General features: G+C 43.8%; 1 protein-coding gene across 2 annotated transcripts in view; it reads right to left on the bottom strand.

Annotated features, from left to right (window-relative positions):
• The window catches only part of Cpxm2 (carboxypeptidase X, M14 family member 2), a 112019-nt gene that overhangs the window by 31160 nt on the left and 65526 nt on the right, over positions 1-15333 (bottom strand). For both annotated transcript variants that reach the window (XM_052196857.1, XM_052196865.1), the window contains 2 exons: positions 7730-7814; positions 6791-6941 (listed from right to left, as the gene is read on the bottom strand). In XM_052196857.1, coding sequence (XP_052052817.1) covers positions 6791-6941; positions 7730-7814 — 236 coding nt within the window. The remainder of the gene's footprint in view (positions 1-6790; positions 6942-7729; positions 7815-15333) is intronic.

Genomic DNA, 15333 nt, shown 5'->3' with positions numbered 1-15333 from the left:
AAAGTCACAGACTATCACTACTCCTAAAGTCAAAGGCAACCAACTGCATGGGGCTTTGAACATAGCTAACAGGTAAACTAGCAACAATAAGTTGCTTGCAGCTTATTCAGAATTTTAAGACACAGGACAAGTCTTAGTTGATAAATAATATTAAATTTGAATATTTCCTCCTTAGGGTCACTGAGGATTGCCTGCTGTCAACCTCACTCCAGGACCTGAGCTAGACTCTGTCTCTATGAGACAGAGGATGACAGAAGAACACACACAGCATTCTCCTCTGGTGGTCTCTGAAGTCGAACACACATGCATACACACACATAAACACATGGACTCGAGCATGAGCACACAATCACACACACATTCACACACACACACACATACACACACAACACACACACACTCCCACACACTCCCACACACACTTCCACACTCTCACACACACACACACTCACACACTCACACATACTCACAAACACACACACACTCACACACACACACTCACACACACTCACACATACATACACATATACTCGGTCACACACGCATACATGGCCGCACACAACACATTCACACACATTTCCACTTTGATAGGCTGAAAAGCTTGGTTGTCACACCCAAGGCTCACACATCCTAAGACAATGGCCATTTTACATTTTCTGCAGTAAAAGCTACAAAGAACAAAGGTCCTACCCACATAGTTCCTGCTCCTTCCTCGTGTGCTATCTTAGCTCTCTCACAGCTTTCACCTGTGTTCTATTAAGAGTGACTTTCTATTCCTTTTCCTCCTCAACACCTTGAGTATGATGTCGGGGTATTCTCCCTCTTTCTAAATCTAATAAATTGTCCCCAAGGGCCCTTCTGTGTCCATCCTTAAATTCTTTTTGTTTTACTTTGTTTTGTTATTTAAAACAGAGTCTCTCTCTCTCTAGCTTAGGCTATAATTCTGTGGTAATCCTACTGCCTCAGTCTCTGGAGCACTGGGATCACAGGCAGGTGTTACCATGCCTAGCTTCTGAATTTTTTTTATATCAATGAAATAAAAAAAAAAACCTGCAAAGAAGACTCTGTGCCACCAGTAACATTCTATACAGCAAGAGACCAACCAAGGACTGTCCTGATTGGTTTCAGGCAGATCAAGACAGTTGATTACATGATCTAACGAATCAAGTACAGGAAGCAGATCTCCTTTTCTATGACATAAAGGTCAAAAAAAAAAAAAAAAAAGAAGAGGTTCAACAAAAACAAAAAATTAGTATACAAAATATTCTTTTTTAATCTCTTAAATCTTGTGGCCAATTGTACTGGTTGGTTTTACGTGTCAACTAAACATAAGCTGGAGTTATCACAGAGAAAGGAGCTTCAGGTAAGGAAATGCCTCCATGAGATCCAGCTGTAAGGCATTTTCTCAATAAGTGATTAAGGGGGAAGGGCCCATTGTCGGTGGTGCCATCCCTGGGCTGGTAATCTTGGGTTCTATAAAAGAGCAGGCTGAGCAAGCCATGGAAGCAAGCCAGCAAGTAACATCACTCCATGGCCTCTGCATCAGCTCCTGCTTCCTGACCTGTTTGAGTTCCAGTCCTGACCTCCTTTTGTGATGAACAGCATTGTGAAAGTGTAAGCTGAGTAAACCCTTTCCTCCCAGCTTGCTTCTTGGTCATGATGTTTGTGCAGGAATAGAAACCCTGACTAAGATAAATTGGTACCAGCATAGTGGGGTATTCTTGTGACAACCTGACCATGTTTGGGGGGAGGACTGTGGAAGGACTTTGGAACTTTGAGCTAGAAGAGACATTGGGAGGTTAAGAGCTCTGTGGGATATTCTGCAGGAGCTTGGAAGATAATGTTGAGAACAGTGCAGAAGATGGAGGCCTGGCTTGTGAAGTTTCAGGGGGAATATAAAAGACTCTTATCAGGACTGTTGCTATTTTGATTGTGAAGATTATGTGGTTTTGGTTAGCTGGAGCTGAAGAATCAGCTGTGATTAACAAGATACCAGAACTACTAAAGTGAAAACTTTGCATTACTGGGACTATTGATACTGGTTAGCTGGAGCTAAGAAATTAGCAGTGATTAAGAAGAGACCAGCATCATTGAGGCAAAATCTTCTGGGGAGTGTTTTCTAAGAGCATACAGAGACTGTGTTTCAGAGATCGCCAAGGTTTTACCTTGTGCTGTGGTTAGACTTGGTAATGTTTAAGAGTTACCCAGATGGTACTGGTTTTGAAGGCATGAAGGGGTCATGAAGAGCAGTTAAGCCTCGGTACTGTGAAAGGTCATGGAAGGACATTGGTAAGGTGCAGCCTCAGGTGCAATTGATGGCCCAGGACTGAAGGGGTCATGCAAAAGAAGTTGAGGCTTGGAACCATGAAGAGAGCCTATGAGAGGCTATTGGTGAAGCCTAGTTACAGCAGATGACAGCAGTGTTTTGGAAATGCCAGTATGATGAGATGACCACCAAGAACAGCAGCAGCAGTGAAGTACAGGCAACTGGAGCCTAGAAGACAAGGTGTGTGCTACAAAGGGCAGGATTAGAGAAGTGGCCCAAGCCCTTGGAGGAGCCCAGAAGATCGTGTTTTGGATCCCAGACACTGGACAGTTGGGGTCTTGATTTTTGCTTTTGATTGTGACTGTGACCTGATATTTTTCTCTCTTGAAGGAAGAAAGTATTTTAGTGGGGCCCACACTTAAGAGACTTTTAATTGTAAAAAGACTTTGGATTTTAAAAGAGATTGGATATTTTAAAGGGATTGAAATTTTAATAAGTAAGAATTTGCAAAGACTGTGGGACTTTTAAAGTTATTTAGATCTTGAGGAGGAATAAGAAATTAAAGGTTGAATCTTAATAGTGATGTGTCTGTGTGTTAAATTGGCAAGGGGTCAATTGTACTGGCTGCTTTGGTGTGTCAACTTGACACAAGCTGGAGTTATCACAGAGAAATGAGCTTCAGGTAAGGAAATGCCTCCATAAGATCCAGCTATAAAACATTTTCTCAATTAGTGATCAAGGGGGGAGGGTCCATTGTGGGCTGTGCCATCCCTGGGCTGGTAGTCTTGGGTTCTATCAGAAAGCAAGCTGAGCAAGCTAGGGAAAGCAAGCCAGTAAGGAACATCCCTCCATAGCCTCTGCATGAGCTCCTGCTTCCTGACCTGCTTGAGTTCCAGTCCTGACTTCCTTTGGTGATCAACAGCAATGCAGAAAGTGTAAGCTGAATAAACCCTTTGCTCCTCAACTTGTTTCTTGTTCATGATGTTTGTGCAGGAATAAAAACCTTGACTAAGACACCAGTGTAACACCAAAAGCCACCAAAGCTACAAAGATAGCTACTGTTAAGACATTAAAATGCAGAAGAGCCTACTGGGGTATGTACAACCCTCTTTTTCATACACTTCTACCATCTATCAACCATTTATCCTATCTATCAACCATCTATCTATCATCTATATCTACTCCTGCGTATAGATTTATATTAAATATTAAAACATTTTCAAAAATAAATTTGACTTTAAAAATGAACCTACATATTTGTCAGGTAGAAACCAGAACCACACTATGCCCATACTTAAAACCACCCAGGATTCACAGTTTATCCATCTCTATAAGTGTTTCAAATGCCCACCAAAAATAACCTAATAGAGAAATAATTACTTCAGGTATGGATACAGAAAATGTGGTACATTTACACAATGGAGTACTACTCAGCTATTAAAAACAATGAATTCATGAAATTCGTAGGCAAATGGATGAAACTAGAAAATATCTTGAGTGAGGTAATCCAGTCACAAAAGAACACACATGGTATATACTCACTGATAAGTGCATATTAGCCCAGAAGCTCAGAATATCCAAAATACAATTCACAGACCACATGAAGCTCAAGAAGAAGGAAGACCAACGTATTGATATTTTGATCCTTCTTAGAAGGGGAATCAAAATTCCCATGGGAAGAGATACAAAGTGTGGAGCAGAGACTAAAGGAAAGGCCATTTAGAGACTGCCCCACCTGGGGATCCATCCCATATACAGCTACCAAACCCAGGCACTATTGTGGACGCCAACAAGTGCTTGCTGACTGGAGCGTGATATAGCTGTCTCCTGAGAGGCTCTGCCAGTGCCTGACAAATACAGAAGTGGATACTCACAGCCAACCAATGGACTGAACACGGGGTCCCCAATGGAGGAACTAAAGAAAGGACCCAAGGAGCTAAAGGAGATGTCAGACCCATAAGAGGAACAACAATATGAACCAACCAGTAACCCCAGAGCTCACAGGGGCTAAAACTAGCAACCGAAGAGTACACATGGAGGGACCCATGGCCCCAGCCGCATATGTAGCAGAGGATGGTCTTGTTGGACATCTATAAGAGGAGAGGCCCTTGGTCCTGTGAAGGGCTTGATGCCCTAGTGTAGGGGAATGCCAGGACAGGGAAGTGGTTGGTTGGTGACCAGGAGGAGGGGGAAAGAGATAGGGTGTGTTCAGAGGGGAAATGAGGAAAAGGGATAGCATTTGAAATGTAAATAAATACCTAATTTAAAAGAGAGAGAGGGAGAGAGAGAGAGAGAAATAATTACTTCATAGTACTCACATGAGGTGCCCTGTACCTTTTCCTAATGACACATGAATTTCTGCCCACAGAAGGAAACCATGGCCCTACCCTTTTCAGAAAAACATGGAGTGCTAAGCAAGGGTCCTTACCCAGAGGAAAGGGGACAGAGCCTCCTTACAGATGCTGGCCAAGATCTATGCTGGAAGATATCCTGAGCACCATGAGCCTAGAAGTCTCTGGATAGCAGCAGGCTAGATGTAGGGCTATAGCAGGAGCCATGAAGGGAGACTCAAATCCCGAAGAGATGCACTTTCCTTATCAATCTTAGAAATATGCACAGCCTCTGTCCCAGCAATTCCACTTGTTACAACCAAGTTCAAGCAACAACTGTAGCCACAGGGATGGACACACACACACACACACACCATTGACAGAGAAATAAAAGTAACTTCAAGATTGTTTATAGAGTCAAAACTACTCTACTGAATTTCCAACTACCACAAGCTGGTTAAAAGAGTAAGATTTTGTCTACAGACCAGGAGAGAAAGTACGCACAGGTGTCTTTTCCTGGTTTCTTTCTGTCAATATTACCAAAAGCAATTTATGGGAGCAAAGGACTTTTTTTCAGCTTATAGATCACAATTCATCGTTGAGGAAATTCAGGGCAAAAACTTGAAGGCAGGTCTTGCTATTCTATGCAATATTATCTCTGACCAGAAACCCACTCACAGCCAAGGAAATACAGCAGGACTATGGAGGATTCTGCATGTTTCCTTACTCTCTGGCTTGTGCTTAGCTAGTTTTCTTATGCAGCCCAGGGAATGGTGCTGCCCACAGAGGGCCAGGCCCTCCTACATTGGTTAACAATCAAGAAAATCCCCCACAGGCCAACTTCACCTGGGTAACCTCAAAGTGAACTCTCTTCCCCGGTGACTCTATGTTGTGTCAAGCTGGTAGTCGAAGCTAACCAGCCTAGGCTCCAATAATCATGTGACATGAAAAAAATAAGCAAGCTAGTAAGTGCGAACATATATAAAATGCAAGTGTGTGTGTGTCTGCTATGAGAATCATTATGTGGACAGCCAGAGCTGGTTTTTCACCCATGAAGTGTACATGATTTAAAAACCTACAGTTGACAAAGCCAGCTTATGCATGTTACAGGATGCCAGAAAAACAGTAATGTGACATTAAACATGCTTTGAAAACACAGCAAACGCAAGCTCATGGCAGAGCTGGGGTGACTACTGAGATAACAGCAGAGCTGGTGGTGAACTGCCTCTAGCAGAGCTGGGCAGGACTGGAGACCCATGGTCCCTGGTGCCCCAGCTTATTCTATGTGCCTGAGTGTGAGTAGACCCTGGGGAGAAATATAGGTGAGATGAACCATGCTTCTGGCACTGTTCCTCATAACCTGGTTGGGGGAAGACAAAAATATGGCATTCCTGCAGGCTCTGGCAGGTACTTAGAGATGTGTTTGGAACCACATACTTTCCTAGAGCTGTCTGGTCAGGAAGAAGCCCTTTCCATGGGTCTACAGTGACATAAGCCAAAACCTTCTGAAAAGCCAGCCTATCTAGCCTTGCTGGAGCACACACTAACAGGATCTAGAAGGTGCATGTGAATTCCCACTTGTACCCAGAAGTTAGACTCAAATGCCATCATGTGACTATCAGGCCGTAAGAGTAAAAGAAGCAAGCAAGCATTCAGTGAAGACACAGGCATCTAAGGGAAGCTCTCCGGACAGCCACTGCAAATGACAGCCACTGCAAATGGCCATGGTCAAGTTTCTTCCACCTCCTGCCCTACCTCTGCATTCAATACAGTAAGTACGCTGAGAACAGCAACATGTCTCCAGGGCAAGCATATTCTATAGCACTGAGAACCGAGCCTAGCTTTGCACATTTGCATATGCTTCCCCACTATTACCTCCCTAGCTGACAGCTAGATGCTTTTTCTCACTTCTGAGAGACAGCATTGAGTGATTTGTCAACCTTGACATACATAAACAGCATCTTAAAATTACAACAGGAAAAACCACACTTGGCACGAGAGCTCAGTGCCACCAATGCTCATGTTTCTGAACTGGGACTATGAAAAGTTGTTTTCTTTTGCTTTTGAGTAGCCTGTGTATTAACAGCAGGCACAGGAAAACGATGGCTCAGCTTTTCTTGACTCATCATTGGGAGGCAGCTGTCTGCTCATTAGGAAACAGCTTTGCAGGAGGAAGTGCGGTGGGCAAACTCACCTGGCAGCGGGCAGCCCAAGATCTCCATCCTCATGCAGATGCTCCCATTATCGAACCAGGACTGAGGGTTTATTCGAATGTAGCGGGCAACCATGGGGACTGGCAGCTCATTGAGCACCGGAATCTCCTTCTCACTGTTCCCTTCAAATATCTATTGACACTCAAGGGGAAAGAGGGAGCTTTTTAAGATCTTCATCCTCAAAGGAAAGACAGCCAACAATTCATTCATTCCTTGGAGTCCTATCAAGCAGTACTTATGCATGCTGTGAATCAAGGTAAAAAGGAAGAAATCACCCCTGTACTCTGCCCCAGGAAGCCCTGTGTTCTCAGTCTATCATGAGAGCAAAAGAATGCTCTAGAACTCAAACTTTTAAAACAAAGTAGATCAGGCCAAGGTTTGGAGCAGGGAGAGGTTCTGTCTGGCCTGACAAAAAGGTACTTAGACTGGCAGGAATGGGGCAGAGTTCTCAGGCAAAAACAATAATGGAGAAGCCCAGCAGTGGGTTTCATAGTTAGAAGATCAGCTAGCTCTGTTCTGCTGGTACAAACTCGACTGTTGATGCAGGAATCAGCCAGAAAGTAGGGGGAGGGGCAGCGGTCAGTGGGTAGGATGCTGGATGCCAACTAGGGATGGCACTTGAGAATCTAAATTTGAGAGTAACAAAACCGCTAAAGATAATCATGCAAGGTAGCTAGAAAAGTTGGGGCTCTCGTGAATTAGAGCTGCAATCTTGTAGATGCAGAGTGATGCAGAATGATGCAATTCTGCATCAACCCCAGCTGTGGGCCACTTAAGGTTGGGTTTCAGAAAATGAAAAGGTCATTATCCATTAAACCTTCCTGGTTGACTTGACTTTACACAGAATTGGTAAACCTCCCCAGGGAGGGACAATGCCCCATGGCCAGGTGGCATGGGTAGAGAGGGGAGAGGAGACTCACCATGTCGCCAGATTCATTCTTCACAGTGACCCATGTGTGGCTGTCATTGCTCACCATGACTTTATAGGATGTCACCCAGTCACTCCTGGGAAAAAATAAGACATCACTGGGGTCACCTGCTCTAAAATGCTCATCCCTTGCACTCAGATGTGTAGAACTAAGAATGGGTGTGCTTTCTCCAGGACCCGATCAAACCCTGATTCTCAGGGAGGTCTTGGAGGACAACATGGACTCTGGACTCTTTGTGTCATTGCTCTTGGTTGCCCATTACAACTAGATAATAAGATACTAGTGATGAAGATACCACACATTTTAACTGCAAAACAGAGAGAAACCAATCTTGAACCTAATGGGAAAGTTCTCCTAGGACAGAGGTTGCTGCTTTGTGCTCTGGGGTCTAAACACCCCTCCCCCAGCCTATGCTGGGAAGAGATGCTAACTTAGCTAGTCACATGACCAGGTGACTACCTCCTGCTTAGCTGCTTATCTGCTATTTTAAATACCAAGAATTCTTACAGCTATTTCATTGCAGGAAGCTCTTATTTCAACTTACTTGCTAATTAATTAAATTTGCATATGGATTGTAGCAGGAACTCCCAGTCCTTTCAGCCACTCTAATAAAAGTATCCCAATCTCAGAGGGTGCACAGCTAAACTACACATGATCCTTTCACTTAATGGTTTGGAAGGTTAACAAGGAAGACAGAAAGGTGAAGAGAATGTTCAAGAGTGTGACAGAGTGCTATGACCAGGCAGAAAGGGGAAGAAGGAAGAAACGCCCTGGATCAACCAAATGAGGGATGCAGGGCAGGTGAGTGAGAGAACACTTAGTCCCACCTGACATAAAACACTGCACACAACACCCGTTATGATAAGCCAGCCTCATGGGAGACTGGAGCTGCAAAATCCTGGTTTCCTGATCTCCTGATCTTCAGGATGGCTTGACAGGCACACCGCTTTTATGGTTTATTTCTGCTTCCCTCAGAGGGATTATTCCACATCACCAAACAACTTTGCATGTGAGCTTGTCTCAAAGCTATGGGGTCCAAGCAAAGACCTCTAGACCACAGAAGGAGACAGAGGCTGCGATGACCCTCCCGGACTCTGGCAGCTCCCTCATTTGTAAATACAAAATAATACAGAATAACCTGGAAGACACTAGCTCACGTTCCTCTAGTACAGCCTTCTTTCTGATCAGGTTTTCAAAAAGAGATGGACCACCGAGGAAGGAGTCAAAGCACATTGTACCATTCTACTGCAGAGTCTTCCCTACAAGTCAGCTGGATTCTGGTCATGGTAAGATAAACAAAGGTTTTATGTTACCTTTGCAAATAAGTAAATAAGAGAAATCTGTAAGGATCTGGGGTATAAGAACTGAAAGAAAGAAATTAAGTATTGCATAAATTAACCAGCCAACATTGTTTTTAGGGAAATACACATAATGACAGGATGAAACATCAAAAGCCAGGGATGTTGAACTTGAAACACAACCCCACCCCGACCCCCATCTCCACCCCCACCCCATCCCCATGCCCACCCCCTCCACACCCCCACCCCCTCCGGCAAGACTCTGAAAGGAAGTGAAAATATTTAAGAGGAGTTTGGCTCCCAGCAGAGGTGCCACAAATTGTCTCTGTAGACATCTTTCTCTTAGGGCCTTGGAGGTTTCTCTAGGTGACAGGGAGTCAGTGATGACGATTCTAAAGCCCCATTAGTCACCTAGAAAATAACTTCTGTGAGAAAGAGGTACCAGAATTAGAATGCAACATATCCAGGCCCAGGAGAATTGGGAGCTTGGGACGGTCATTTGCTAAGTACAAATCCTCCTTCCTCAACTTCCTACTGGGCCATGTCCTAGTGAAACCCAAGATGAGTTGACTATACCATAAGCTGAAAATATATGTATCTTCCTAACCTACTGAGCATCAGATCTTAAGGACACAGCACACTGTCCTCTTGCTGTCACTCCAACATGTGTGATTGACAAGCATGGCTCATTTACTGCCGCAGTCAGCATGGTGACAGTGTCACACCACACATTGTCACTAGCCCATGAAAAAGTCAAAAACCCAAAGTACGATTTTCTAGTGGATGAGCCAATTCTAAGGTTGTTTATCTGCACATGACAGATGCCTTCCTAAGCACTTTGCAAATATTAACTCATTTTTCTTCATGACAACCAAATGGCCTAGGTGTTATTATTCTGAACAGATACACCAGGAGGTCAAGGTTATAGAACATTAGACTCAAAATTCAACAGTCTGGTTATAGAATTCCTATTTATACACATGACATATTTTTAAAAATAAAATATGAAATACAAACACCAAAGGGACACAGGTTAGCATAAAACAAGCAACTAGATATAAAGACCATGAACACCTTGTACAAGCAAAAATGGCACTGAAATTAAACATGCAGATCAATTGAAAGTACTGAATAAAAACTGTCAAAGGGAGAATTAACAAGCAGTCACAAAGTTGAAAAAGTTACTAAGGACACAGCACTAAAAGACCAGGAGCTAGACAACCAGAGGAGAAGACAGCTGTGAAAGAAGCCTGACAGGTTCCTCACCAGAATTCCACAGAGAGATCAAACGAAGAAAGGGGGGTACTGGGGGTGGGGGGTGATGGAAATAATCTGTCTAGAACAGGTAAACTATGTGAATCCACAGATTCACGAGGAACAAAAAATGGCACATAGAATCAATAAAAAGAAAATCATTTCCACTCTAAGAAATAAATCATTATGGTCCATTTTCAGTATAGAGTCTATTCATAGATCATTAATGAACTGTAGCTAAGCACGAGGTACCAGGGCCGTCTCCTCCCTACCTGGCAGCTGGCACCTGCTGGCATTGGTATTCTCAGTTGTCCTAGGGTGAAAGCGCTATAGGCAGTCTGCTATGTGTATCAGAAAAGGGGGACCTCAGGCCCTAAGATATCCATTAGATATGGTCTTGTGTCCTGAACCAACAGGATGGAGAGTTTGGGGAGGAGGGGGCAATACTAGATACCAGCAAGGTTGGACCTCCCTGGAGAACTCAGCCGACAAGGAATTCAGGGGGCAGAGAAGTGAGATTAGGAATATAAAGAACATGGCTATATGCCAAATCCATACACCAGCCATATTTGCACTTAGTCCAAGCTAGTGCTTGGCTTTTGTAGGACTAAAAGTAAACCTGTGTGTCTCTTGCTACACTGAGTTTCTGAGAGGACTTTTATTATGAGGTGAGGATCATTGTTTCCCATACCACCTACACCTAACCAACCTGTAAAGTATCAAAGATCAAATACAAGCAGTCAGGAAGTTTAAAAAAAAAAAAGGACAAATGAGTGGAAACAAACTGACAGCACACTGCTCCAGAACAGTATTAAAACCACACAATCACTGTGTTCAATGGATTAGGAGAAGAGAACAGTATCAACAGGAAAATCATCGTATTTCAAGAACGAGTATGAAATAAAGGCATTCTTAGACAATAAAAAAGGAGCTTGTCACTATCTCCTTTCACTAAAAAAAAAAAAAAAAACAAAAAGAACCTTTAAAAAAGAACGTGAAAGAACACATGGTAAGCCAAGGAGCAGAATAAAAAAGGTTAGAGAGATGACTCAGCCATTAAGAATCCATGCTGTTCTTAGAGGAAACCTGAGTTCAGTTCCCAGCACCCACATCAAGTAGCTCACAACCACCTACCTCTAACTCCAGCTCCGGGGATCTGATGCCTTCTTCTGGCCTCCCAAGTCAAGTCATTGTGCCTGATCTCTCTCTCTGTCTCTGTCTCTGTCTCTGTCTCTGTCTCTCTCTCTCTCTCTCTCTCTCTCTCTCTCTCTCTCTCTTTGTGTGTGTGTGTGTGTGTGTGTATGTGTGTGTGTGTGTCTCTCTCTCTCTTTCTCTGTCTCTCTCCCTCTCTCTCATACACACATACACACACAGAGAGGGAAAGACAGATTAAAAGAGAAGCAAAATAATTTCAGACAAACTTAAACATTCTACCCTTGGAAAAATAGAGATAAGTTATAATTTTGTGGATAAAGACTTAACTGAAAGACTGGAAAATGGGAGTTCAGCAATACTAATGAATCTAACACCAATACTTAAAAAGAATTTTCTGTGTGCTAGGATTGGTCTAAGATAGGTATTAATATCTACGAATGTGTCCTACAGGTAGACACACCTATACCAATACACAAACACAAATAGACATAAGTGCATTTATATCAAGGGGTCAATGTAATTATTTCTACAATATTATGAGGCTAGGCATTGTAAAAAGCAGTTCTCAGCCAAACACGCTTCCATCTCAAACCCACAGTCATCATTCCTCAGTCACATGACAGTTATTCACCTTTCTCCAAACACCCGGAAAGGCTGATGTATCATCTCAATTTAGTTATCACAACTTACAGAAACATATAAAATAAGCATGAAACTTAGATCTTAATGAAATTTCCTCAGACTCTCTACCAATTGTGTTCAGTGCTACAGATGAGAATTTCTAATATCCAAAGATGTACAAAAATTAAGAGTGGCCTCAGATAAATGATCCTTAATAGGAGAAGGATGGAAACGCTGAGTGGCCATCTCTATCCTTTTTGATATATCCCTTCTCCATGATCACCTTCATTGCAAGTATTTAAGGTGACCCTACACCTTGGACAAGGGCAAACATTCTAAAGATGGGCTCTTGACCATAACTGACTGTCCGACAGTGAACATTTGTCCCAAACTGGAACAAAACATTCTCCCCTGAGAATCTAGATTTGAGAACAAGGCAGCTTCAGTCCTGAGTCAGAATCCTTGAGTACTCATGAGAGTTCTAGTTGTCATCATGTAGCTGGAGAGGAAGAGGCACTCTAGGGACAGAAGAGAGAGAAAAAGAAAAGCTCATGGGAGAGACACTCAGGCATTCCAGCAGAAGAGCCAGCTGCCCCTCTCCCAGCCTTTAGGCTTCCTGCATACTTAGTGTACTTCAAGAAAGGGCTTCTATGCCCAGCTAAGGAAACTGGTAATTTAACCAGTGCAATAGTGTGGCACTTGCCTGAGTGAGGCTGAGGGCTCTGGTCCCACATGGGCAAAGCAGCCAAGCCATTGTCAATGGTATTAAATCTGATCAGAGGTCTGAAGAGATGGAACAACACAGAGAAATCCAGAATGGGAACAGGTTCACTACATCTTGTAGCTTCAACTAAGAACTTACAAGGGTGGCAATTGCCACCTGTCTAGGCTGATATCCTTGGAAGCTGGTGAGGAGCAAGAGGTAAGGATGGAGTTGTTAGGCTGCCCCACAGTCCCTGGCCAAGCATTCACAACATTCTGAGGCACCAACCAAGATAGCAATCCTCCACTAAAGCTTGAGGTAAGGGTACAAATCAGAAAGTAGAAGTTGTTGACATTAAAATGAGATCTTGGGAGAACCAAGAGAATCAGAGAAGCCTGGTCTCCTACTCCCTTCTGGGTGTTTCTCTGTGCTTTCTGGAAAGTCTCAGTGCTGTCTGAGAGCAGGCTACTGTGCTCTACCTCAATGCTGCTTGGAAAGATCAGAGGAGGAAATATGCACACTTGGCCACAACTCTGGTGCTTAAGGGAATGGGAGACAAACTTGCCCTTATAAATTCTTATCTTCATTTTTTTCCATGAAAGAACAAGCTGGAATACACATGTGTGGATCACAGTGTTATAAGAAGCAGAATATTAGTCCTTCCAAGTGATCTCAAATGTAACTTTCTGAATTATAAGCCTCCAAGTGCAAGCCTGTAATATGACTGAAGCAAACATGACTTTGTACATGCTCAGATCTTGTAGAGTCAGAGTTAACATATAAAGCAAGGAAGCAGTGTCTGTTCCACCATGCTTGCTTGTGAATATCCAACTTAGGATTTCTACCAGTTTGTTATCACCTAATGATAACAGAATGAGAGCAGAATGAGTTGCCTACAGCTACTGTAACAATTACCCCAGGCACAGAAGCTTAAAACAACACTGATTTATCTCAGAGCTCTGGTGAATAGGAGATTAGACTCCTGCTACCCCAGCTCTGAAGCTATGTGTCTCCTCAAGTCTTCCTCAGGGCATGCATCCATTTCTTTCCCAGCTTCCTTTGGCTTTCTGAATCTATTGGCAGTTGTCCCCTTTTTCTCCTCATTAAAACCAGAAACATAGTATCTCTCTAGCCATGGTCAGCAGGAGGGCACAACTCCCCCTCTTCACAGCTGAAGAGGAAGGACTCTTCCACCAAACTCATACAATAAGACAGGGATTCAACTGGATAACTTTGGGTGCCCTCTCCACTCATGGTCCTTAAATTAGTTTCCTCGGGAAAGTCCCTTTTGTCACATGAGGTAACTGTGATGGTTAGTATTGCTGTCAACTTGATGGGCTCTCAGTCACCTAGAAAACAAACCTCTAAGCAAGTCTGAGAGAGCGGACATTTCCAGACTGAGGTAACTGAAGAGAAAGCTTGCCCTAACTCTGAGGAACTCCTTTCGTTAGCTGTGGTCCTGGACTGAATAAAAAGAAGCAGCAGGCAGCATTCATCTCTCCATTTCCTCACTGTGGATGCTGCCTCAGAGTCCTGCTCCAAACCTTCCCCACCACGGTGCGCATGCTCTGCATCCGGACCTTCCCCACCAACGGGCAGATACTCTGGAACTTGCAACCATAAGAAACCCTCAGGACCATAAGGAGCTGCTGTCAGGCATTTCACCATGGCAAAGACAAAAGTAACTAATACAGCAACACAGCCCAGATGCTGGGGACTAGCATGTGGCATATTATGGGAGGATATCGACTGCTACAGGACCTTCACTCCAACTCTGACTTCTCTTGCCATCACTCCAGAACCTTCTGTCTCCTGACACAAGCCTCAGTTCTTGATACATCTTGCCAGCCTGGCCATGATAGGATAAAGCAATAGTTCCCTAAATCCAGTTATTAAATAGAAAGCTTAAGTCTCAGCTAAGAAACCACAGCCAGGAAAAACTAGGTCACTCCACCCTCCCCACCCTATTCCCATCCCCCAACCTCTCTCTTAAAGAGAACATTAGAGTTCAAATAAACACTGCAAAAATTCATCCTCACCTGACAAATCAGGGCCTGCCTTCATGATCCACTTACTGTGACTAAAATTTCCTGGTATTTCTCAAAACAGTTGGCTTCTTCACACAGTCAGAAGCTGGGTTCCTGGAAGAGGCATGATCTATTTTTTACCCAGAGTCAGCCCAACTGGCAAGAACCAACAGGTCGTAATGTCAGACACTGGAGACTTCTAAAAACTCTTTCAAGTTCAGGCTGAAGGTTCAGTGTGCTCTCCTGCTGACCACGAAAGTGCATTCCCACAGTGTGCAGGATGTCAGCCTCCTCTGTGACAGCAGGAGTGTGGGTAGGTACTGCCAACTGCATTCAACTGGACAGAGACCCTGCCTATATACACAGCAATGGTGCTCTGCTGGGGGCAGGGGATGCTTCTGTCCCCATGGGATGGGGTGGGGGGGACAACTGACCAGATGGCTAAAGACCCTTAAGACTGTCGTGAGTGTGAAGGCTGGGAAGGGCACAACACCTGAGGGGTGGGGAACCTGGTAAGGGACGAGGGTGCCACTAAAC

Source organism: Apodemus sylvaticus, chromosome 1 (assembly GCF_947179515.1).
Source record: "Apodemus sylvaticus chromosome 1, mApoSyl1.1, whole genome shotgun sequence".
NCBI lineage: Eukaryota > Metazoa > Chordata > Mammalia > Rodentia > Muridae > Apodemus > Apodemus sylvaticus.
This window is presented reverse-complemented; position numbering and strand designations above follow the sequence as displayed.